General features: G+C 33.7%; 1 protein-coding gene across 1 annotated transcript; it reads right to left on the bottom strand.

The window, feature by feature from the left end:
- Window positions 1-9,246: 9,246 nt before the first annotated feature.
- Window positions 9,247-14,727, bottom strand: LOC104888686 (NAC domain-containing protein 7). The gene is made up of 4 exons (XM_010673721.4): window positions 13,745-14,727; window positions 11,635-11,814; window positions 11,237-11,508; window positions 9,247-10,313 (listed from the first exon to the last, which is right to left on the bottom strand). Exons 2-4 carry the CDS (start codon window positions 11,792-11,794, stop codon window positions 9,561-9,563), a joined length of 1,185 nt encoding a protein of 394 aa, XP_010672023.2. The 5' UTR covers window positions 11,795-11,814; window positions 13,745-14,727; the 3' UTR covers window positions 9,247-9,560.
- Window positions 14,728-26,875: the final 12,148 nt, after the last annotated feature.

Genomic DNA, 26,875 nt, shown 5'->3' with positions numbered 1-26,875 from the left:
ATAAAAAGTATAAATCGCAACGAATCTGACTAGATTTACGTTCATTACATATAACAAGAAGTAATATAAATAACAATCTACAAAAATACTACTCATTAATTAAACACTTCTTTTCACAAAAAGATGACACATATCTTATTTTCTACAATTTTATTATTATCCCCCTTCTCACATTACCTCCAAAAAGGCACTTTATGTCTTAGACTAGGAGCAACCTCCTGGATAACTTTGGAGCGATCATGCGACAAGTTAGTACTAAGCCGCCAGTATGTTTAAGATAACTTTGAAATGACGGATGCCCGTACTAAATCAATGAATCAATATTTGATGTAGATCTACATAACCATATAGAGAGATAATAGATAAAGAGAGAAACCCTAGTGAGAGAAACCTTGGGAACCCATGGATAACAGTTCGCTCGCAAGAAACACCGCTCAAACCACTCACCCCTAGCTTCCAAAACCTGCTTTGTCAACCACCTCCCCTTACCCACCACCTCTTCCAAAATAGCAAGTATTTTCAGAACCCATAGATCCATCAATAACATATACATCCCTACAATCCGCCAAAATAGTACTCACAAATTTGCCTTCGTCCAATTCCAATTCCCACAATCGCTTCCATCGGCCATTCGTGATGAGAGCGCAAGGAAAGTTGGCCCTAACAGAGTCACCATTTATCCGGCTAAGTATGACAAACCCATCCACTCAATCCCAAATTCTCTCACTCAATACTCACCTACCTTCACCCCCACAAAAAAACTTACGAATCGGGAAAATGGCCCATCTGCCTCGCTCCCTTATATGGGCACCCAAGGATGGTAGAAGCCACCTCTCTATCCAATTCCCTGAATCAACCATTCCCATTCAAATAACAAAAACCACACCAACCCTAGTGAATAATCTAGAATCACTTCTCTAAAACCAATCCCCATCCTTAACTGAAAAGCTCATCAAACAAAAACCAAACTTATCTCTCCCGTAACCCACCTCACACAGAATATTGAGTTCTAATGTTCTAGGTGAAGATACACAAATGTCAGAGACTCACTTGGTGTCATTGATATGGATGGTGATTATGCTGCCGCAAGCAAAGGGGAAAAATGTGAGGAGAAATCAGAAGAGCTCCTTCGAAGTTTGTTAACCTAGCCGCTTCTTCTCAATCATCATAAATCCTTCTTGATCTGTCTTTCAATCAAATCCATGGAGGGAGTGCTCCAGCTCATTACTTTTGACTCTTTGGAAAGTAAAACTTCAATGTTGGAGAGTAAATGGTTAGATAGGTGGTTCCTTTTTATTGTGAACGTTAATAACCAGAGTTCATCCCTCTAGCGTGAAACATGGCTCAAAATATATGGGGTTCCTGTTATTGCATGAAGATACAATTTTTTTTCCCGATATTGGCTGCATTTTTGGCAGAGTCGTCTCCGTAAACTACAAAAATCTAGATTACGCATTTGCCATGATCTACACAGATTGTCTATTTGATATAAGCTGCAAAATCGCCCTAGAAATTGATGATTCAGTCTCCCCAGTTTTTGTCTTAGAATATAGAAGTCCAATCTAGGTGGATAAATATCCAATCCATGTTGTGAAAAAGGATTCTAGTAAAAAAGTTACGTCAAGCTCTGACATGCCACAACCCCTGCAAAAAACAAAACCTGACTACAGATCTCCCTTCACTGACGAGAAAACCAGTAATAAAAAATCCCCTTCTCCCTCTTCCATAATTGGTGACTGTCTACATTCCAATGACGAGAATCTTGGCATGACAATAATTAATGCCCTTGAAAAAGCTGCCCATCCCACACCCCAATACACCTTTTCACGGTTCCCTAATAATATGACCTCTGCACATCTACCCTCATTAAATGTCCAAAAAAACCCTCCTTCACCTCCTCGGATCTTTGCCCGTGTTCTGGGATTATCTTTCGATGGGACTGAATTAGAATTGAGACAAAGAATCCAAGGTATTCTCCACTGTCAGTTGCAAGTTTAGGTCCAACACCATCAGTAAGTTCTTTCCAGTCTCATTACATAAAAAGCAAACTCGATGATTATAATTTCCTTGAACATTATAGGACTAAATGCCAGAATTAAAAGAAGTTCACTCAGGAAGCTCATCAATTCCCATGACCCCTATTTCATTTTTATTCAAGAAATGAAAATGGTGGTTTTCAACCCAAAAATCATAAAGTCACTTTGGGACAGTGATGACTGGTCATATAGCCTTTCCATGGGAAATTCAGGGGGTTTAATCTCTTTATGGAGAACGTATTTTTTCACTATCGAATCTTTCGGGGTCGAACAAAACTAGATTTCTTGAAAAAGGTCACTTCCCCTCCTTATCCTTTAGTGGATGTCTAGTGAATGTGTATAACCCAACCAATACTGCAGCCTGCTTAGATGTATGGAACTCTCTGGGTGAATTGTGGTCTTTCATTCAATCCCCCTTCCTTCTTTTGGATGATTTCAATGAAATTCTAGATCCCCTTGAGAGAGGTAGCCAATTTTTCTCACATTCGAGAGTATTTGAAAATTAAATTTTTTTATCCAAACAACCCAATTAACCGAGACGATCCCTGCATCTAATGGGTGGTTTACTTGGTTCAAAGGCCAAGCCAAGTGTAAACTCGATCTTATGTTAGTGAATCCTGAATGGATCACTTTACTTCCTTCCCTACATGTCTCTATGCTAAACAGAAGCATCTCGGACCATTGTCCTTTGTTGGTTGAATCAAATGACCATAATTGGGGGCCGGAGCCATTCAAATTCCTGAATTGTTGGATGTCACATCCTGTATGTATGAGAGTAATCCGCGAAGTATGGGATAGTAAGCCAAATGCAAACTTTAGCGAAAAACTCAAACTAGTTCGCAAGGGCTTAAATCTTGGAATATGGAAGAATTTGGCCAAATTGAGCATTCCATAGCAGCTTTGGAGGAGAAATTTATGAAATAGACCTTTTCTCCAATGAGAGAATACTTACGGAAGAGGAGATCTCGAACCGTCGAACTGCCAATCAAGACTTATGGAGGTGTTTAAAAAGAAAAGATTCATTCTCGGCCCAAAAGTCTAGGGCCAAATGGTTGAAAGAAGGATACAAAAACATAAAGTATTTCCATGTGTTAGCCTCAATCCGAAAAATAAAAAATTCACTAAGCGCTGTTTTTGCTAACGATTCTTTGATTGAAAATCCTACGGGTATTCACAAAGAGGCAGTTGCATATTTCAAGGGGATTTTCAAAAAAAAAAATATTCTTCTCGGGCCTGAATTTTCGAGAACTCTCCGTGGATAAAAAAAATCTTTCTTATCCTCCCCTTTTAGTCGGGAGGAAATAGATGCAACAGTCCACTCATGCAGTGCGCTAAAGGCGCCAGTGCCTGACGACTTCAATTTTCTCTTCATCAAGGAATTTTGGAATGTGATTCGTGATGATGTCTATAAGATCTTCAAGGAATTCTGGTCATCCTGTGCTCTCCCAAGAGACTCGAATGTAGCCTTTACTGTTGATTGCCAAAATTGAATCCCCGTTTGGGTTCAAATTAAAAATTTGCGATTAATCAGTATGGTCGGATGCATTTATAAAATGATTGCCAAGCTGCTTGCTAGAAGACTCTAGAGCGTTATGGACTCCCTCATAGGCCCCTTTCAATCTTCATTTATTTCCGGTCGTCAAATTTTGGACGGGGATCTAGTGGCGGGTAAGTTAATTGACACATATACGTAGGCCAAAAAAGTTGAAAGCCATGATCTTAAAGCTCGACTTCCACAACGTTTTTGACCGGCATGGGATTATTTGGAATGGACTATGCAACAAATGGGCTTTCCTTCCCGTTGGATATGGATATCTTCTTGTGTGAGAAGTGCCGATGCATCTATAGTAATAAATGGCTTCCTTACCATCCCTTTCAAGCTACATCGGGGACTCTGTTAAGGGGATCCTTTATCCCCCTTCTTCTTTGATCTCTAATAGTGGAGACCCTTAGCCTAGTGATCCAAAAGGCGGAGAGAGCTTAGACCTTTGAGATTGTGTGGAAATTTCAAGAGGACTTAAAATTCCGCATCTCCAATATGCCGACGACACGATAATTTTTTGCCCGCTAAAAATCGAATTTCTTCTAAACATAAAAACCCTCATCCTTTTCCAACTCGCATCGGGGCTCCAGGTAAATTTTCACAAGAGCTCCCTCATGGGAATCCACCTAGATGATTCATGGTTGAAATTTGCGGTCGACTCCCATCTTTGCAAGGTTGGTGAACTCCCTTTCACCTACCTTGGTCTTCCAATCGGTGGTAATGAGAAGCGTCTTGAAACTTGGGACCCTATCATCTACCGTATTGAAAAAAGGCTTGCCACTTGGAAAGGAAAATTCCTCTCAATTGCGGATCGTATCACACTCATAAAAGCTTCAATCTTAAGCTTACCTCTCTATTAAATGTCCTTATTCCTGGCTCCTAGAAGGGTAGTTGATAAAATTAACAAGCTCCAACGCCAAATCCTGTGGAGTGGTGGCTCTGGACAGCATGCTATGACCCTTGTAGCATGCATAGGAAATAATTGAACTACCAAAACTGTTAGGTGGGCAGAATTGTGGGAATATCTTGCATCGAAATCTTGCTTTACTTTTTAAATGGGTATGTCACTTTTATTTTGAATGAACCAAAAGCCTCATGAAGAAATGTGGTCCGGATCAAATATGAGTATCCTAGCTCCTTGCAAGCCCATGATCTCACCATCCTAGGTAAGGTGGGCCTTGGCGCCAGATTTGTGCTTGCATCCTAAAAAATCCACTCACTTATGGTATGTTAGGAGGAAAATTGGGAATGGCCTTGATGCCTTATTCTGGCATAATATATGGGATGGCCCAAGGCCTTTAAAACTGATTTACTCGAGGCTCTTGTCAATTACCAAAAGTCCAAACGCGCATATTGTTGAATTTGGTTACTGGGCCGACAGCATGTGGTGTTGGGCTTTCTTTTGGAGCAGATCTTTCAGGCCCAGAGATGAAGACGAATGGAAAAAACATCTATGCTCGCCTAAATGAGGTATACCTCTCCATTGAAAATGATGACTCATACGTTTGGTTCCATTGTAAATCTGGAGATTTATTTCTCTATGAAGTCCCTCACTTTGGAACTTGCAAAGCAAAGAACCCTATCTCGCCTTGTTTCACCCCACCCAAAGCGTGTCTGGGCTGATTCAATTTCTCCGTGTGTAGAGGTTTTCACCTGGCTAGCCATTTTTGGCAAGATTAATTCCAGGGAAAAGTGTTGAAATTAAATATCATCTCTGGCTAAGATGCTATTATATGCTCCTTTTGTCACGCCTTCACGGAAAGCTCATACCATTTGTTATTGCTCTGCCCATTCTCATGGGGTATATGGAATTGGTGGCCTAATTCTTGATTTGGAAAGAGCGTAACTCTAGGTTCTTCAACAATTCCTCATGCTCACAGGTGCAAATCCAAGATCTCATCCTTACTCGCCTGAGCTGGTGGCTAAAAGGTTGGGGTATGCCCTTCCCATATATTGCAGATGAGATAATAAGGAACCCCGCATTCCTTGATTGGTCTACTTCGTCAAGTGTGATGGGTGTTAAGGATGCCCCGAACGAAGTCTCTCTATGGTGCTCTCCCTCTCATGGGGTGTGAAAATGGAACGTAGACGCCTCTATAAATCCCCTCCAACTTGTTTAATTTCAGCCATAGGTGGAGTTCTCCGAAATGATTCTAGATCTTTCATGTGTGTTTTCTCAAGTCCAGTTCCCTCGATTGAAATCAACTTGGGAAGATCCTAACAATCTTTAGAGTAGTTCAGATTTCAATGAACTTTGAGAAGGTTCAAACATCTTTTTTGGTGGTTGAGTCAGACTCCGCCAACACGGTCAGATGGTGAAATAGTGATAATGGTGGCCCATCGAGCCTAAGCTTTCAGTTGAATTACATTAGAAACGTCGGGAGAAGGTGGCTAAATCTATCCATCATCCACAAAAGTAGAGAATCAAAAGTAGAGAATCAAACGTCGGGATGCCGAATTTTTAGCTTGGATGTAAATTTTGGTTTTCCTTTCTTTGACTTGGTTTGGGTTGTATCCCTCTTAGAAGTATAGTTGTTGCTTGCTTCCCTCAATATATGAAATCCGAAACAAATTATAAAAAAAAGAGAGAGTAACATAATGTATATTGATGAGTTAAATTCTATTAGGAGTATTTATTTATATATACTAATACATAATTACTTAGTGATAGACAAAATTTAAACTTTTTAAAACATGGTTTATGGAACTTATAATTATATGAAAAAAGTAGTAAGGATCCTTGAGAAAATTAAATCATATTGAGGTGGCGAAATACTACTAACCAGACACATTACAAGCTACTATAAATCTAACCAAACGTCACATACAAATTAAAAAAGTATTAATCATCAAATATAACCTTTAAGCATTATACTCTATTATCAAATATTCAAATAATGCATTTGGTTTATACATATTGAAACACAATATGTATTCTCATCACGAGTTCATATTTTAAAAGTACTTCCTCTTTTCTTTTCCTTTGCTAAATACTAACCAAATACATTATAAGCATTTGAATTTGTAAATATTCAAAATCTAATTAAGTATAACCGAGCTTGTAATATACTTAATTAATTCCTCTCCCTCAAAAATCTTACTATAGGTATGCATGTTGGTGTGTGGATTAATTATAAATATGTTGTGCATGCCTTTAAGTCTTTAATTAACCCTATGTCCTGCCGTTAATTATAAATATGCACATCACATGCACATTCTAGTTGGCTAATACAGTAATACTATCAGGATTAACCGTAATTAGGGGATCAAATTAACAACAGTAAAAAAAAATTGAAGAAAAAAAAAGTGAAGTTAACATGATAACATTCACATGGAATTGCCTGAGTTGATGAATGATGTTATCTTAATAAACAAAACATCAATTTTTTGTCTTTATTTTAAGAAGAATGCATGCCCTAATTCACTCAAATCACCCATGTGGCTGTCTCCTTCTTCATTGTCATGCGTATAAGGCACCCTTTGACTTAAATATAGCCAAAAAATAGTACTCCCCATATATAAAGTAATAATTAGAAGGCTCCATGAACTTTTTTAAGGAACAACTTTTAGGGCACAAACTTCTTGGATTCCACGTACTAATCATGCTCAAAACAACAGCATGCTGCATTACAATAGCATGCACAATAAGTATGTCACAACCCCAAATATTTTTGACCCAATTCTTGTTCTGATCTCTTCACTTCACTTCTGCAAAAATCTTTATGCTTTCTATATAAAGTTCTTTAGCTCCTTCATATCTACTTAAGTCTCTTTCCTTAGTCTCTTCTTCTTTCTTCATCTTCCCTCTATCTACCCGGCCTGTTTATTATATAGATGCTTGCATGCTCAACTATATGGTTATTCACCTTCTCGATCATGTGGGTCGTCGTATTTTTTTAAGGTAAGATGAAACCCTAATAGGTTGCATGGGCATCAGAAGAGAAACCAACTTGCCAAGAGTGAGGCTCGATCCGAGCATTGATAGGATTGGAGCTTGGTGATGCTCAGTAATGTCCACTCTACTAGAGCCATAATCTTTCTTGAGTTATTGATATATGAAGTCTTGTTAGAAACTTTGTTTTTTGTAGGGGTTGATGTTGGGAGTAAGTCTACGTTGGCGTCTAAGTACACCTAGATTTTCCGGAGATGTTCGTGTTGTTATTTAGTACTTCTTTCGTTCCAAATTTAGTTACCACAAGTACTTTAGGTACAAGTTTTAATGAGAATAGAGAAAGTATTAGGGGGTTGAAGTTCATTGTCTAACTTTAGAACCAAAAGAGATATGTTACGACTATATTAAGACATGCAAAAAGGAATTTATTTGTGGCAACTAATTTGGAATTTGGGGAGTAATACAATTCATCCTCTAGGAATTTGTGGTATTGTGTGCATGGAATGAATCTGCTTGTCTTGTTGGAAATGGTTTGACGATATGTTTGGTTTATTGCATATGTATGCACCTTGTCCCCTTTCATTGTTGTCTTAGATATTACTAACCTTATATGACGCGATGCATGCGTTAATTTAAAATAGTGTCTTATATCCACTTAAAATTGAAAAGGATTCTTAAATTGTTTTCTTTTGTAATTTTTTTATTCCATTAGTATCATGAAGGGTAATTTAGTATTTTTAAACGGGGACATCATCTTCATCCCCCTTTCCTTATATAATAGAGATTAATCAATCTCTAATTCTAATTTTTGTGACTAGATGATATTTTTGGATAAGATAAAGAAAATCCGATATTTATTTTCTTATAGTTACATTTTTTCAATCTAAAGGAGCACTTTGAGCTTCATTCATTTAGCCAGCTTCATTTATATGATTCCTGTGGATATATATTGGACACTATCTAATTATTTGGGCAGTGATGTTCACTATTTTCAGTAATTGCTAATTTAATCAACTTATGTATATGCTATCATTCACTTTCTTCCATTCTTGCTTAATATTGCTCCACTTTTCCAATTTCTCCATGTAGGACCATTAAAAAGTTGTTAGACTTTCTTATGATTGCACCTATGTCGTTATTGCTTGCCTTCAAAACTATGCGTTCTTTTAGATTATGGGAGACTTTACAAAATAAAATGGTTTTTTTGGCCTAGCAGTGCCGCTGATCATTATTGGCAGAAGTGTTTTATACATCATGATATAAAGTTTGGTTCTTCAAAATTCATTCTTATTTTATCCTACATGAATTTATTGAAAAAAAAAACACAAATATAAAAGGCCGTGATAGTATAAATATGACTAATATTAAGTCCATTTGATTCAACTTATCTCATCTTAATGCATCTTAACTAGTCTAAACTTATTGGAACTTATCTAGAAGATTGCTTTTCTAGAACACTAGCTCTTGTTTAAACTTATCTTTCCGAGTTGTCATCAATTGTATGCAAATTAAGAGTGAAGAGTGAAGACACATACAATCAGTTTTCTTCATTCCTTAAAAAGCACTTCTAAGTGCTTGTTTACGACATGCCTTCCCCAATCCTCTTCACAAATTACTTCATACATTCTCCAGCTCATGGCTTGTTTGCTACTGTTGTGAATTTTAACTTTTCAGTTTAAGTTAAAACAATAAACAAATTTCTGGATGTCGAATAAAGTCGTTTTATATGAAGCATTCATACATGGACTAACGAAGAAATAATCAACTTCATGATGTTATACAATATCATTAAAATTCATATTAATTAAGATCATTCACCTCAAGTATTTATATAATACATTTTGAGACCAATTTCAGCAAACATCGCTTAGTGGATGCATAATATCACTAAATATCATAGCTAATTAAGCTATACAATGGAGAACATGCTCATCTGTTACCTCCATGTATGAATGGGAACAACTATAGTAGACTCAGCCAAAAACTATCTTTCCATTAGTTTTTGTTATGTACAATACAAACTGAGCCCTAGTCTTCCTTTCCCTTTATACTTCAACTTCACTCTCTTATAATCTATATGCATGTTCTTTCATTTCCACACATCGATTGGGCTGGTTGAGGTGGGTGTAGAAGCTTTATCTGGTAATGGCTCGGCCTCCTTATTCGTGTGATCAGATCCCGGAGCAGAAGGGAATAATTCAGATGCAATACCACTTGATGAATTGTTGTTGTTGTTGTTGTTGTTGTTGTTGTTGTTGTTGTTGTGCTCATTGTTGTTGTTATTGTTTTCTTTGGCAACATCTTCATGGCTAAGTTGTGATGCAACAAACTTGTCAAGAACCCTCCAGTCAGTCAGTTGATCTAAAACATCTTGATCATTGTTGTTGCTGTTCATCATTACTGTTGCATTAGTGTGGTTAACATTGTCCATTTGTTGCATAGTAGCCGAGTTTGAGTGAAGACTCATATCTAATCCATAAGGGATTAGGTTAGCATTGTTGTAGTTCCCGGTCACTTGAGGTGGTGGGAGAAGCATCTTGGAGTTTTCAAAGAGAGGAAGGTGGATGAGATGTTCTTGAGGAATTTGGAAAGGTAGATGATTATGATGATTATGATTATGATTATGATGATTATGATGATGATGATGATTGAGTTCTTTTTTGCAAATGTATGAGGAATAGTTGATTGTGTTGTTTGATTGTGAGGGTTGTTGTGGAGAATCCAACTCCGACATCAATGAGATCTGATCATCGTACCAACATGGAGATTCATGCTCACTCATTCTCCTCATGGTTGTGGGAGATCTCTTTTTGAACACTCTACACACTGCCCACCCTTCTTCCTGTGAAAAATGACACGACATAATCTCTTCATTAGTTACCTAGTGTTGGGAGTCTTCTAAAACAAACCTAAAAAAAGGCTAAATCAATGTATACATGTTTCAAAATCATCTCTAGTACAAACACTAAAATTTTGCTAGGTGTCTCTTGTAGGTCTAGGTTATTTTTTATGAATATGGAAGAACTTAAAGGTAGTTGATATATATTTCTATGGTTGTGTGGTTGTAATTTGCTGTCGGGCTTACCAATCCAGAAAGACATGGAATTTTTAGGGAGTCTTATCGCTAAAAACGCTTAGTTTTATCCGACATAAGGGAGGACAGTTCTAATGGTGTAATAATAAAGGTACATACAAAACCCTACATGGTGTAGAAGAACAAGACCTCTGTGTAAGTGATTGAGCTATAAGGTTCAAGGCTTCTTATGGTTGTTAACCATTTAGTTACCTTCATGTTTAAAGATCAATCAGAACTCCAAAAAGTCATATGTTTCTGACACTGTCTTATCACATTGATAATTGCCCTAGAATACTACAGCACGCGGAACCATTTTTTAATAGAGTTGCTGCATCTTCTACTACATGAAAAACAATGTCATATTAATTTGTTCCTCCATTATCAAGAACAAAGCAAGACACTCCCTAGTTAAAAATAATAGTCAGATTTCAATTATAAAGTATCTCGGAAAAGTTGTCATATATCCTAAAACAATTATAGATATGTTCAGATCTCCAAAACATACCTCCACTTAATGTAAAAGTTATATTGTATTGAAAATATGGTGATTCCTACATTTCTAGGTGCCGTAACAATATAATTATTAATTCTAAACAGATAGGATATTACCTATTTTTCATGGATAGATGCAACACAGAAGAAATTATCATAAAATATATCTTATCTCTAGAACACCAAAAAAAACAAACCTGAGGAGCTCCATTTTCATCAGTTTCAAGTCTATACTCATGCATGATCCAATCTGATTTCTGTCCATTAGGGGCTCTCCCTTTATAAAACACCAAAGTTTTCCTCATTCCTATCAAATCATGCTTACAGTATATAGCCTTGTCTCTTCCTGTTGCCTTCCAAAATCCTGCTGCAGTTGCTCTATTTGTTCGAGTTCCGGTTGGATATTTCTTATCCTTGTGGCTGAAGAAATACCATTCATTTTGATCTTCATCTCCTGTTTTGCATAATTCTGCCCCCACCCAAAAAATAAATTAGAATCAAAAATAGAATTTCATGAACTATTAGTATGATAAATAATGCAGTAAGGAGATAATTAATCAAAAAATTTGAACCCCATCCATTTACTGATCTTTACCTTGTAGATCCCAAGGTTCAATTTTGTATAGATCAACTTCTTTGATGATATCTACATCAATTCTTCTTGAGTTAACCTTTCGCCTAAGGTAGTAGTCTACGAGTTCTTCTTCAGTTGGATGGAAGCGAAATCCTGGAGGAACTTGTGCAGATGTATTCATATTTTCCTCACCTTAAAAACCTATTAGCAAAAGATAATTTGATTCGTACAAGTTAGCTTCAACTAAAAGGACCTTAAATAAATTGAAGACTTCATCAAATGCAAATACTCAGAATTACCATGTTAGATTACACTATCAACATGATAGTTAAATTTCCAATGGAGGGAGTACTTGAATGCTATGCTAGGACAATCTCAGTTGTATGCATGAGCATGTCAGTAAAGTACTCTAAGAAAATATGGTAATTATGAATAGGCAAAATGATTTCTCATCAGAAAACTGCAAGGACCAATTGAGGTAATTCATAATTAAATTCAATAAGTTAAAAGCATAAAATTCATGTAACAATGGAGTTACTTCATGCAAGTCTTACTTTTTCAATGTGAAATGAACTCCATATTTGCTTATTTACTAGAATTAACTTTAATATTTGCTTATCACTAATTGATTAACTTTAATATTCTCTTCAACACTGATCCCAATATATAGTCTAGACTAGTTGGTTTGCATACTAAGCAAAGCTATTAAAATTCAAGCAAATAAAGAAAAGGTAATGACAAATTAAAGATCTATGGATGTAAACAGAACATGATTAATGAAGGTTCGTTTAAGTACATAAACAAATAGAAGCAGGGTGACGATCAATGACATGAAATGAAGATCGCGGTGGAAACTATGGGTATACATAAACCACTTATATTTAAATACACCAAAAACCATATGAGTTTGAGGAGAGGATCTATCCAATGTCTAAAGTACAACCAATACTTGATCTTTAGGGCTTTTGCCCTACTTTTACATATTAGATATCATACTAGCACCAAAAAACATGCTATGCAAGCATTACAAAAACTGACAGACAAGTAACATAAGGAATAAAAGGAACCATACATCTACCACTAGCCAAGTAGACATGTAGGTAAATGTAATTATAGTTCTCTTATACCAAGCAATGATGAACTAACATTGGTAATTTATTGGTATGAAACCACTCTTATTGGTAGAATTATATATGTCTCCTTTATTGATATATCAAGGTATGTTATGTGGTTTAAGGTAGTGACACCAGTCACACTACTACAAACATTGATAATTTTGCCAGCTTTTCTTTTTTAAAATTATTTCTACTACTCTTTTTTTCTTTGAAATCAAAACCCTACTTGAGAGAGAAACTTGATTTCATGATGGAAGTTTCTAGCTAGCAATCATGAACCTAGAATGTTTCAAAGTAGCAATTCTAAGGTTCAATCTTCACTTAAACAATATGACTCCATAATATTGTTCAAGAAAAAAGTTTGTCAATCAAACAAGAAAACAAACAATATATAGTAATATAGTCTATACTCTATAGTACTCTATATATCATCATATGTAAAGGTGTATTAGCTTTTATCAAATTAACAAGAAGACTAATCGTAAATCTCTAATTATCTTGCCATAGGTTAGGTACCTTGGTCCTTGGTTTAGGCTAAATCAAAAAGTTCCAAAGTACAACTTTGAAAACTTGGAAAACCAGAAAAAACAAGATCCCAAAATGACCTACATATAAATAAACAGTAAACCTAAGAAAATCATTGATGAAAAGACCACACAACTGTACTTGTTCAAAGCAAACCTAATTATTCAAAGTTACTCTAATGCTACCTAATTACCTTCATGTTAATTTTCATATTGATAGTCTTTTCTGCATGGTAAGCATAGAAAATTAAAGGACAACCTGAAATATCCTTTCGGATGAATAAGATCTAAAAATTTGAATTCTAGCTCGAAGATGATTTGGCGAATAAAGTTTTAAACTGTAATTGAACTAGTAACATACGGAGTAATATGACAACTAAATCAAGATAGAGTTGATACGAGCCACATATAGGGTTTTTCGATATTGGTATGAAAAACACTAAAAAAACTAATCTAAAAACATGCACCAAGAGAGAAAAATAGAGAACTTACCTAAGTAAGTAAGCTTAGGTTCTGACTTGAGAGACCTGAGATTGATCCACAGATCTGGAGCTGAAAGAAATGTTGCACTGCTTAGTTAAAAAGCTAAAAGTGAGATATTTTTTCAGGGATTGCTACAACTTAGAAAAGATGCACTTTACTAGTAGTGGGATTATTTCATTCAACAACAACAAAAAGAAGATGTTTTTCTCAAACCCCAAGCTTGCAGAAGAAGCCCCCAAAAAGTAGAGGCAAAAAAGAGACAAAGGAGAGAATAAGGAACATTCTCCTCCTTGGGAATTGTGCACAACAGATGTTTGTAAAAATGTCCCAGAGAAACAAAAAGAAAAAAAAAATCTTTTTTTTTTTGTTTTTTCTTTTTAACCCTTTTCTTCAAAGTACTCCACCTTGCTGCAGAGTACAAGAAGCCTGGATAAGAAGGTTGTTAGATGAATGTCGGCCCAGATCCCAATACACCCAAAAAAGAAGAAAAAAAAGACAAAAAACTAAAAAAGATCAAATTTTTCTCACAACCCTTTACTCGAATGCAAGAATGAAGAAAAACCCAGAAGTTAAATGAAGAAAAAAATGAAGAATAATCGTTGTCGAAGAAGCTAGATTGGTGGGAAAGGATGATGTTGAGTTTGAAGGTTTAGAGTGAGAAAAAAATGGCGGAAATCATGTAGGAGAGAGAGTGTGAGAAGGGTTTGTTCTTAATACTTAAAATTTTATTATTATTATTTGGTTAGCTGAATCTACCAGCCATTGATGTGGACTTGAAGAAAAAGGAATGTTTTTTTGCTCGTCACTGTCGAAGAGTAGAGAGAGAGAGAGGAGAGAGAAAGAGAAGGAAACGGGGATGAGTTGAGAGGTAACGGAACGGACCAATCACACTACTTTAAAGGGAGTTGAGACTTGAGAGTTCTACCTCTCTCATTCAAAATATGAAAAAGAGATAGAAATGAGCTATAGTTTTTTTTTGGTTCTTTCTTTGTTGGAAGTTTTATGATGTACTTTTAAGATGGCCTTTTGCTCTTCAATGGAGAGTAAAAAAGCATGGTTTCTTTGATTGAAAAAGAACACAAAAAAAAAAGAAAAAAGATGTAGGTTAAATTTTCTGGTACGATTGTTATGTTATGTGGAAAAGTAGGATTTTTTTAGGAAATTTATGAAAAAATTCAAAATATTTTAATTGGTTGAAAATAATTTGATTCTACCACATAACTAAGATTTACAACCATTGTGTAGATTTTATAGAATATTTAGGGGTTCATATGAAATCTAATGATTTTTACAACCTCGAAAGAAATGTATTTTTAGGATAAGAGTGTGTGCAACTATCGTGAGAACAATATCTTTAATTAATGTAGGTTTTAGTAGTTTAGAGGTTGTAATTAGTATTTTTGGCCCGGACGATATCCCAGCAGTTACAATTATCGAATATATTATTATTCATAAGTTTCATAATTGATTTTATTAACTTTTTTTAAATTTCTTTCTAGTGGAAAATTCAAAAATGAACATTATGGCATGATAAGCTAATAAGTTGTTTTAACCAAATTTCCAATGCAACGGGAATAAAAATAAGAATGTTAATGGAACTGGGATGAGAGAATGTTATTACCTTAATAAAAGTGGTAAAGATCAAAAAGCTCGTCTATATCTTTACAATTACATATAATTATAAGACTTTATTATATTTTACTTTGAAACATTGAACATTTAAATTATAGTGAATTGGTGGTTAAACTCTCACATTTCATTTCAAAGGTCATGTGTTTGATTCCTAGTAGCTACGCATTGCTAATATTTTTTAAATAAGATCATAAAACATGTGTATTAGAAGAGTTTAAAAAGAGTACCACGTGACCTTTTAATATATATGTACTAGCATTTTTTGCACGCTATGCGTGCGTATAATATTAACTTTTTTTTTCTCAATTAGTAATTCATCATTGTTACAAAAAATTTGATTCAAACATACATTTATATAATTATTTTTACTTTTTTGATATATTTTTCTTAAATCAATGTTTCGTTGATTTTTTAGTTAGTCACTAGTACAGAAAAGGCAATTTGCGTCGGATGTGAGGCGCCTATTTGCGTCGGACTTTGGTGCGACGCCAAAGCCCTCGACGCAAATGACTCAGAACGATCTGCGTCGTATGCGGAAACGACGCAGATAGTTCACCTATTTGCGTCGCACCTGTATACGGTGCGACGCAAATCACCTGTTGCCAGCCTAATTCACCAAGCTCAAAGGGTAATGTGCGTCGCACATCGCCTAGGGTGCGACGCAGATGAATGATTTGCGTCGCACCTTGGGCCACGTGCGATGCAAATTGCAATTTTTTTAAAAAAAAATTTTTTTTTTTTGTTAAAAAAAAACTAAAAAGCATAAAAAGTGGAGTTGGTAGTGGTAGAGAAACAGCAAAACCCAGAAGTTACATGGTGTGCCAGAAGATGAGTAGAAAACGCAAATTGCAATTTAAAAGGAAATGAAGAACATCACCATTACCAGAAATTACATGAGTAGAAAAACTAAAAAAAATACTAAAACTACAAAACTCAAATGCTAACCAGAAGATGAGTAGAAGTTACATGGTTTTATATAATTTTAATTGAAAAAAATACAAGAAAAAAATATCACCATTACCACTAACATCAGATCTAAAACTAAAACGAACAATCAAGTTACTAAATCAAAAACAAAAAAAAGAAATTCTAACCCTAACCAGAAGATGAAGGGGAGATAAAATTAAAAATAAAAATACAAAACTCAAACGCAATCTTCATAGCAATCCAGTCGAAATTTCAGATCTTCGAGAATTATGTAATTTCACAGCAATCCAAATCTTCACCTCAAACGCAACTACAAGACTTCGAGAAGAACCAGATCTGAAAACGAGAAAAGGTCAAAATAAACAAAAAAAATCAGACATAAAGAAAAAAAAAAAGAAAGAATACCTTCACAAAACGAATTCGTCGACTTGTATGCCGAAAAAGAAGAATACCTTCACAAAACGAAAACACGAAGAATAAGAATTCGTCGACCATCTGGATCTGAAATGAAATACCTTCACAAAATGAATTCGTCGACTTGTATGCCGAAAACACGAAAAGGTCTTTCAATCATCTGGATCTGAAATGAAAAGCCTCCCCGTCAAAAAAAAAAAAAAAAGAAAAGAAAAGCCTCGCCAACGAGAGAGATGCGAAGCCGCCGAATTCGCCAACGAGAGAGATGCGAAGCTGCCGAATTCGCCAACGAGAGAGATGCGTAAGAGAGATGACAGGTGAAGGTGAGAAAATGAGAGAGATAGCAGAAGGAGAGATAGCAGAAGGAGAGATAGCAGAAGGAGGTTTGAATGAGAGTGAGAGAGATGAAGGAGAGTGAGGGTTTGGAAAACGGCTGAAATGTATGGGTTGTAAGGTAAACCCTAAAATCCGCCTCTTTTAAATATGGGTAACCCATGATCTGCGTCGTGTGATATGGCCCATACGACGCAAATCATAGCCCAAATTTATTTAATTCCAATATGCGTCGCACACACACGATAATCCGACGCACATTGTACCCATGTTGTGCGTCGCACCCTACTCTCATGCGACGCAAATTAGCAATGTGCGTCGCATGCGAGGAGGGTGCGACGCACATAACGCGCACCTGTTTGAGATATTGTTGTGATTTGCGTCGCACAGCTTCCCAAATTCGATGCAAATCCAAACTGTGCGTCGTTTCCGTGTCTGTGCGACGCAAATGGGGGGACGCAAATCGTCCTTTTTCTACTAGTGAGTTATTTGTTCCTCTATTGAAAGATGGAAATATTGTCAGTATAATTATTAATATGAAATTCAAGTTTTATTTTTCCTTCTGATTGTGTCAAGGAAGTTATATTGTCAATTTAATTTTTTATCAGAGTTTTACAAACTTATCTAAGAAGAGGAAATCATTCTCTTTAATTTAATATTAAATTGAAATTTCAAATTTAATTTCATTATTAACTTGTTCAATATATATGGCAAGAAGAAAAAATAATTTAATATATATAGCAATTTAAATTCATTAAAGGTATTAGCAGACTTTTTATAAGGGGACACCATCTTCCTCCCCTCTTCACTTATATAGTAGAGATTATTATTATGTTAGTTGTTATACTAATTGTTAATTAGCTAATTGATTAATGATATATGTAAGAATTAGTTCTGGAATGAAAGAGTTGCTGAATTAAATAAAGGTAAATATTTCCGCCTCTAAATACAATCAATTTTATAATTATAGAGAACGTTACATTATCTTTAACACTGAATTTGGAAAATTTTGCAAATTTGTAATAATATGGACTTGCCTTATACGCACGCGATACATGCGAAAAGATGTAGAAATTTTTATTAATTGATAATTACATTTAATTATCAAGAATTTTAAATTTTTTAATCAATTTATCACACTAAATCGGGAATTTTTTAATTTTTAAAAAATTTAGTTAAGAGGTAAGTAAATGATTGTTTTGTAAATTTTCAGTGATTTTTTTTGTTGTGCCTTTTTATCTTTTTATTTTATTCATTAATTAGGAAGTTCTATCTTTTTTTCCTCTATCTGTCCTTTTTCTATTTTTTCTTGTCCTATCCTTGTTGTCATGTATAATAATTAACTAATTTTGCAGTCCTGGTCTATGCTTATAGTTTTCATTTTTTTACTTTAAAATGATATCACCATATGTAATTTGATTTAGGATTTTTGTATGTAAACTTGAAATCATGGGATCAAATCCTATACAATGCATTTACTGATTTTTTGTTGTATATGGATCACACGTAGTAATATACCCCAAGAGAGAGTGTCACGTGTCACTGTTCCTTGGTTAAGAACACCTTTTAATATATTACTATGGATAAGAGATGAAGTTGATCATATTTTCTATTGGATATAGGATATGCAAAGAAAATATTAATATATTACTCACTTTGCAGATTTTTATTAGAAATGCAATGCAAAGAAAGTTACAAAAAGATAGTGATATAGACATGATCCGATCTCCGATCCTAAGCATTAGTTTTAAATTTAAAACTTTACAATCTGATAAAAACCACAGGTTAATACTCTCTATGTTTCTTTGAAAAAGTTCTTAATAGATAATATATAGATCATGTTTGACAATTAACGAATAATTGTTAATTAGCTGATTGTATTAGCCTATTTAACTAAGTGATTTTGAAAACTAACTTCTTGCTCACAGAGTTTCAAATTAGAGAACGGTAGAGTTCCAAATGAATTAATTAATAAATGAAATATCATCTTAGGCTCCGTTTGGTAGGGCGTAAAATATTTTCAGTGTAAAATGATTTTCATGGAAAACAATTTACAATGGAAAACACAATTCCAAAATTAGTTTTCCGTTGTTTGGTTCGACTGTAAAAAAAAATGATGAAATGAAAGGAAAATGAAAGGGAAAGTAAGGAGGTAGTGAGAGGAGTGTACAAGAGAGAGAAGAAAAATAGTTTTCCTTCATTTTGAAAGGAAAATGGTTTTCCATCCTTGGGAGAGTAATTTTACCCTAAGGGAAAATGGTTTTACACTCTTTTGCCAACCAAACAATGTAAAACTGAAAATAGAGGAAAACAGTTTTCCGGAAAAACGTTTTACGCCCTACCAAACGGAGCCTTAAGTTTACTATGAGTATTTTTATCCAAGTGTACAAAAATAAATTGTTTTTGAAACAAAAAGGAGACGCATTTCTCTTAATTACGTTTGCCCTTCTCTTAAAATTGGATTTTGTGACGTAATATGATTTTTTCTTTCATGTGTTATATAGTAACTAAAATATAAATGACTGAACGTGTGAATGTGGCCCCTAAAAGTTGTAGCAATTGATCTTGTTGACCCTACTTATATCCCTTGCGCTCTCTAGTCTTAACTTCAATAATGTCAAGTGTCAACCTCTAATCACACTTATAATTTCACATCTAATGGTTAATGGGGCCATTCTCAATATTCAGTTTAGATCTTTCTTCATCACCAAATTCCTGTATATAACAAGACTGTCTTTAGTTAAAATCAATTTCACACTTTTTGCCTTCTTTAATCTTGTCTTTACCTTCATAATTGCGCATTTAATTCTACTCTTTTTATTTGTTTCTATTCAATTTACTCCAACAATCTAATTATACTGGCTTTTAGTACTTTGCTTTAATCAAATCCCACTACACCCATATGATTTTACGTGACTTAATATTGTTTACCTACCTTTAATTTTATAGTAAAATAAAAACAATGAGTGAATAGTAAAAGATGAATTATCCTATAGCCTGAAATCAATGGCACACAATTATCATACTTTAACCATCAGTTAAATTAATGAGAAAAGGAAGTGTAACTTTCTGTGAGTAATCACAAATCCACATGAAGTGAAAAATATGACAATTCTTATTATACATTTGGTTGCATGGTGTGTATGATAACAGTTAAAATATTTCTGAAACTTATCTGAAGAAAAGATAAAAAGTTTTAGGAAAAGCAAATAATTAAAAGAAAATACCTTTAGTAGATGTATTACCATGGATGCGTCATGAATGCATCGTAAAAAAGCAATAGGACAAGATCGACTTAACAAGTCATAAGTTTAACCGAGAATTTCCCCTCAAAAAAAAAAGTTTAATCGAGAATCTATTTTTATGCTATTGAGGCGGTCATGTTCTTTTAAACTTATTTTTAATAGCTTATTTACTCTTTACAATTCAGTTTCTCCCGATTTAGTTTAATTCAATTTAATTTCAGTTCAATTCAATTTAATTTAATTTGGTTCATTTCAGTTTCTCCTAGTCAAAAGAACGAAGCCTGAGTTGGCAAGAATTGTGGCACTAGATAGGCTACTATAACAACTTGTTCAATATGTTAAGATTTCTGAAATTCCAACCCAAATCATATTTTTTTTTTTAGAATGGAGCGACTCAAGCAATTCGAATATTACGTATCATAAACGTGAATTGACACAACAAATTTCACTTGATTGATCAAATTGATAAGTTTTGTTTATGCTGTAATTTAAAATTGAAAGTAAAAGTTATTATATGCTGCAAAATAACCGTAATTAAGTTTATATGCAGTGTTTCCAAATATCAATCGGAGAGAGAAAAAAAATTCTCCCTTTATTGCAACTAGAAATTTTTACAAAGTAATAATGCGTGTAATTAATCTCAAATGATGCTGTAAATTCTACATAAAAGTCAATGTATACGAACGCTCCGATCTTCTAATTTAAGGCCAATGTCTCATTGTGATTTCATGTCATAAATTATATAATTTATGTCAGTATTATTGAATTTTATGTCATTAATACATTATACATATTACACATGTTATTTAATTCCCAAGACACACTCTTTATACAATGTCTAATGTATAATTTTGATTATTAATATATGCAATCACGTATTATCCATCTATCTATACAAATATATTAAAAGGCGTTCCTATCAAAAGAACAGTGCCATGTGACACTCTTCTCAAACTTCTAATACACATATTTATAATCTCAATCAAAAATATTAACAATGTATATTTACTAGGATTCGAACACATGACCTTTGAAGTGAAATGTAAGAGTTTAACCACTCATCCATTACAATTTTAATGCTTAATGTTTTAAAGTAAAACATAATAAAGTCTTATAATTTTATGTAATTATAAAAACATGTAGACAAGATTTTTGATCCCTAACTCTTTTATTAAGTTATAACTTTCTCTTACTCAAATTCTATTGAAATTATTATTTTTATCCCCAATTCCTTAGAAGTTTTTTTAAAACAACTCAATTATCATGCCATAACGTCTATTTTTCCAATTTCGCATTGACAAAATATTACGAAAAGCTAATACAATCAATTATGAAACTTATGAATAATAATATATTTGATAATTGTAACTAACTCGCGGCATCGCCCGGGCCAAAATACTATTTATAAATTATTAAGAGTTATAATTTTAATAAGGCAAAAGCTAACAGACGCCCCAGGGGCGCTAGATAAGAAATATATTATTCTACTTAATTACTCATATTTATATAAAATAATATAATAATGTATAATTCCAATGCAATGTATTTAAATGCTTTGCATTGGAATTAAATGTTTTTTCCTTTCCTTTTGAAAAACATTAAATGTTTTGTATTAAAATTATATATTATTCTATTATTTTGTATAAATATGAGTGATTAAATACAACAATATATTTCTTATCTAGCGCCCCAGGACGTTCGTTAGCGGGATCCAATTAATAATACACATTTGTGATGAATCTAACAATAACTTACATATTTTTATTTGATATATGTATAAATTACAAATCATAGTTAAATTTTTATAACTTGACATATGAATAGTAACTGAGTAGCATATCTTTAAAAAAACAGAGGGAGTAAAATCTAAGGTAAAGTTTTAATGAGTTAAAATGAAGGTTAGTCAAATCCAATTCATAACTTTGATGAATATGGATAATTTAGCTCCAATAAGCTTTATAAGTGTATATCATGCATATTGCATGATTCAGTAATATGAATTGCCATATCAAATTGAAACCTCGCACATAGGGGTGAAAGTTATTCGGATAAAATCCAAAATCCAATCCAATCCAATCCAAATTAGTAATTCGGATCGGATTCGAACTGTGTTCGGATTGGATTCGGATTGATAATTTTTGAAAAATTGGATTTCCGGATCGGATTGGATTGAGGGTAATTAATTGGATCCAAAAATCCAATATAACCGAATAGTAATATGCCTTGTATTATGTATCTGGATCGGGCTTAAGTGCTTAACTGATTTTTTATTATAAAAAAACCTAGTCCATGGTCCAATACACATAACACTTCAATCCTTCTCCTAAAACACTAACTGCACTTAATTCCTCATTTTCTAAATCTACTAGGCTGCTGTTGTGCTTAATTTATTTCATCGAAAAATTAAAGTTTAAAAAAATCGGATTTTCGGATCGGATCCAATCTAGAGTATGAAATTTCGGATTGGATTGGATCGGATTCAAACCCTAATTGGTTTGGATTCGGATTGAAAAATTAAAATCCAATTTTATTCGGATCGGATTGGATTAGGCCCTAATCCAAACCGCACACCGAACTTTCACCCCTACTCGCACATGTCAACTCGACACAGGTTAACGGGTTAGACATTTTAGTGAAAATTGAACCCTCAGATCCTAACCTCGAGGATAGAAGATATAATGTCAATCATTAGACCAAATTTAACTTATCCTAACCAAATTGAACCCTCAGATCCTATCCTCAATTATCTGATCTGATCTGAACTTATTTTTTCTGATCTGATCTGATCTGAACTTATTTTTTCTGATCTGATCTGATCTGAACTTATTTTTTCTGATCTGATCTGAAATAAGCAAAAATAAGGTGAACTGAATATAGCCTTAGTTGTGTATGATTTTATTAATAATGTGAATTACACAAAATTTGGGACTTGGGAACTAGGTTTAGAGGTTTGGTACCAACCTTATAAAAGGTTGAAGATCTAGTATTTATAATTAAGTTTTGGAATGTGGAGGTAGCTAAGCAAAGCCCGTCACTTATACGCCACCCCCTTTGAGTCACTACCGACCGTAATCATTATATAGGAACAGGATTGCCATCCCACTACCATTACTATTTCTTTTAAATTTTAATTCAAAAAATAAAAAACGTTACTGTACTCTTTAACTTTGACGGTTACGGAAAGTCAAACCCCGTTCCCTAACATTGACAGTTGACCCCGTTGGTAAGACTGACGCCGTTCCGTCCCGTTTTGACGTCATTGCAGCTGGCAAAAGTTTATTGGACTTTGGCGTAGAAGGAAGGGGACCCGCCCACTTACCCCACAACTACTAAACCCCCCTTCCCCCTTCCATGGCGTGGGCTTTAAACTAGGTCCCTCTCCATCATTACTCTTTTTACAACTATCCCTTTATTTATCTCCCTAAATATTGAATGTTGTATTTGCATACACTTAAAAGTCCTAACCAAATATTAAAGCATACTCCTCACTTTCTTTTTAGTCTATCGGTTAGTTTTGTAAGAGACCATCTACATTTAATTTAAAAGTAGGTGTGGCCTAAGTCTAATATTAAGAAGAGAATGGACTATCTTTCTTAATATAATGACTACTTTAATTTATTTAGTGACCATTTTAATATATTTAGTGACCAGGTTAATATATTCAGTAATAAGATTCTTTAATTTAATTAGTGACTGATTTAATTCATTTAGTAACTAATTTAATCCATTTCGTAAAACTATCAGACTATTTTTAAAAATTGTTTATTGAAATTCGAGATTCAAAGGATAACAAAAGAAGGAGAAGCAAATGGACGATAAGGATTGTGCAAGATACCTAAAAATGGTGTTGGATTAGAGAAAAATGGAATGGGCTTGTGAAGAGAATGTAGGCTTTGGTTGTGTAATTTTATATTAAAACTGGATCGTATATTATAATAATTTGTGTTAGTCTATACATTTTTCTTTTTGGTTCGTTTCTTATTAATCTACACATTGTTGTTTTTTTCATTTATTGGCAACATGTCCTATCTACTTTCTCCTCTTTTTCCATCTATGTCAATCTCTTTTTAATATTTTAACCCATTTTATAGTTTATGTATCTATATTTTTCAATTTCTCTCTCATACTTTTGGGCTTTCTCCTTGATTCTCCAACAAAGTGAAGTGAATAAACTAAAAAAAAATAGAGAGAGTAGTACACAAGACAATTTAGCTAAGGTATTACTCCCTCCGTCCCAAAATATAGTTCCCATTTCCCTTTTTCCACGGTAATTTATGCAAGAAGAATATAAGAGAGATAGTAAAGATTTTTTGTTTATTTAAATAAATGTTGTATGGGAAAAGATGATTTTAGGAGAGAGAATGGAGAATAATTGGTGAAAGAACATTAATTCTAACATTTTGGTTGAATTAACAAAGGAAAAAATAAATTTCAAGAAGCAAATAAATGATGGGACACGGTTTTTCTAGACAAATTACGGGAAAATGTAAAACTAAATATGGAAATGGGAACTATATTTTGCGACACCCAAAATGGAAATGGGAACTATATTTTAGGACGGGGGAGTATAATTCTGAACTATTTTTAAAGGAATATGATAGCTTTGAACAACTCTTTTTTATTAGGTGTTTATGTTGAATGTTTGACTATTAGCAGTTATATAAATGTTTGGTAATACTAGTAATACTAGTGGTTGGTGTTGACTGTTTAATGCAAAAATGAATACAAAAGCCAAAGCCAAATAGAAGAATCTACTAAAACAAGGTTTGATTTAAGCAAAACCTCGCTTCTTAAATACCAAAAAAGGTGTATCAAGCACTTTCTATAACTATTTGGCCGCATAAAGTGAAAATCTAATGGAAAAAGTCATGTAATATACATTTACCAAAATCCGCCAATATTTATTGTCTTATATAACGTCAGTTGTCACAAAATATTATCTAAACAGATCGTGTCACTTAAAATGTCATCTTACATAAATGCGAGAGTTTGAAATTAGCAAAATACTCCTCAAAAGATAACTTCTTACTTATTAAATAATAATAAATAAAAGTATTAAGAAATACTAATATCATATATATACTTGGCAAGATTTAAACCCAAAATTTCTATGATTTAAGATAGGAGTGTTATCAAATAATCAAGAACTAGTATTAGGTTTTTGGAAAAGGTCATTTGTCAACCACGTGATTTCATTTTCCTCACTCTAACCTTGAGCGTATGTGTTGTCAACGGCATTGGGTATTATTATTGGGCCATTTTATTGCCGGGCACACGCAGGTACAATCCAGTTGAAAATGGAATTGGGCATTAGTGGCATCAATTATTATGTCTTCAGTTTTTCTATACTTTGTCATTTTTCTGAAGATGGAAATTCCAGATTCCTACCTACGGTTAAAATCATGACATTAGGTGATATAGTATATGATCAAGTGATGGTTTTGATGGTTTATATGCTATCATCTTAATAATGCCACTAATGATGACTATAATAATGCAAGCCCTCCATTACCCCACCCAAAATATATATAAGTAAGATTAATTTGATCCAACCAAAAATTATAAATAATATGATGGGTATTGGTTGAAATTATGAAAATTTATAATTAACTAATGGATAACATGTCTAAATATGATTCAAAATCCAATTGAATATTCCATCAATTAATATGACCTTTAAGTCAACTCAAATCAAGGTCAATTTGTATACCAACTAACTACATTAGATATATGTCAACTAATTAGAGCTGGTAAACGAATCGTGTCGTGTCAAGTTCGTGTCTGGTCATTGGTAAATGAGTTGAACACCCTCAATCCTAAGTTATTTCTACCCCGACCCATTAATTAAACGGGTCAACAACACTCAACTCTAATCCGAATCGTTTATCAAATGGGTTATCCAACTCATTTATCAAACGTGTGAATGTACATAAACTAAACAAATGTACATCATATATTTCTTAACCTACGTCATATGTACTAATATCTTATTTAAATAAACCAAATTGAACAACCAGAGAATAAATCTTATATATTTATGGAAAATATACAAATTATATCAAGCTCAACTAATAATATTAATAGTAGAACAATAGTAGTTAAATGGGTTGTTGTGTTAGATTCGGGTTAAAATGTTCAACCCCTAACCCAACCCGTTTAATAAATAGGTCATGTTGGGTCAACTCGCTTACTTAAATGAGTGAAAACCTTGATCTAAACCCGCTAATGTTGTGTCGGACTCTAGTCGAGTTAGCATGTCGTGTTAATTTTTACCACCTCTAGCTAGTTAAAGTCTTAGCAGGTGACAATCAAGATCTAGGATCAATCTCGTCTACATCAATTGTCCTTACTCTCTCTACGCAAAATAAAAACTATAGATATATTATCACATACGTTATTCTTCATTATTGGAGTATATGATCAATATATATATACACACACTTTTTTTCTTTGGAATTTACATTGGTAAAATAAACTATGTACCCAACACTATATACACCAAAAGAAATAACTTCAACATTAAAAGTAAGCTCATTAAGCTAGTCAAGACATAATTTTTACAATCAATTTCATGTATACCTAAAAATTT

The sequence above is a fragment of the Beta vulgaris genome, chromosome 3 (genome assembly GCF_026745355.1).
Source record: "Beta vulgaris subsp. vulgaris cultivar EL10 chromosome 3, EL10.2, whole genome shotgun sequence".
In the NCBI taxonomy this organism is placed as follows: Eukaryota; Viridiplantae; Streptophyta; class Magnoliopsida; order Caryophyllales; family Amaranthaceae; genus Beta; species Beta vulgaris.
Note: the sequence above shows the minus strand (reverse complement) of the source record. Positions and strands in the feature narration are given on the sequence as shown.

What these genes read in the sequence shown, in the direction of transcription:
- LOC104888686 (XM_010673721.4), bottom strand. Translation starts at nt 11,794, where the DNA reads ATGAATACATCTGCACAAGTTCCTCCAGGATTTCGCTTCCATCCAACT. An exon ending in TGAACCTTGGGATCTACAAG is followed by an intron (nt 11,509 to 11,634) that starts GTAAAGATCAGT and finishes GGGTGGGGGCAG; the next exon opens with AATTATGCAAAACAGGAGAT. An exon ending in ATGAAAATGGAGCTCCTCAG is followed by an intron (nt 10,314 to 11,236) that starts GTTTGTTTTTTT and finishes CATTTTTCACAG; the next exon opens with GAAGAAGGGTGGGCAGTGTG.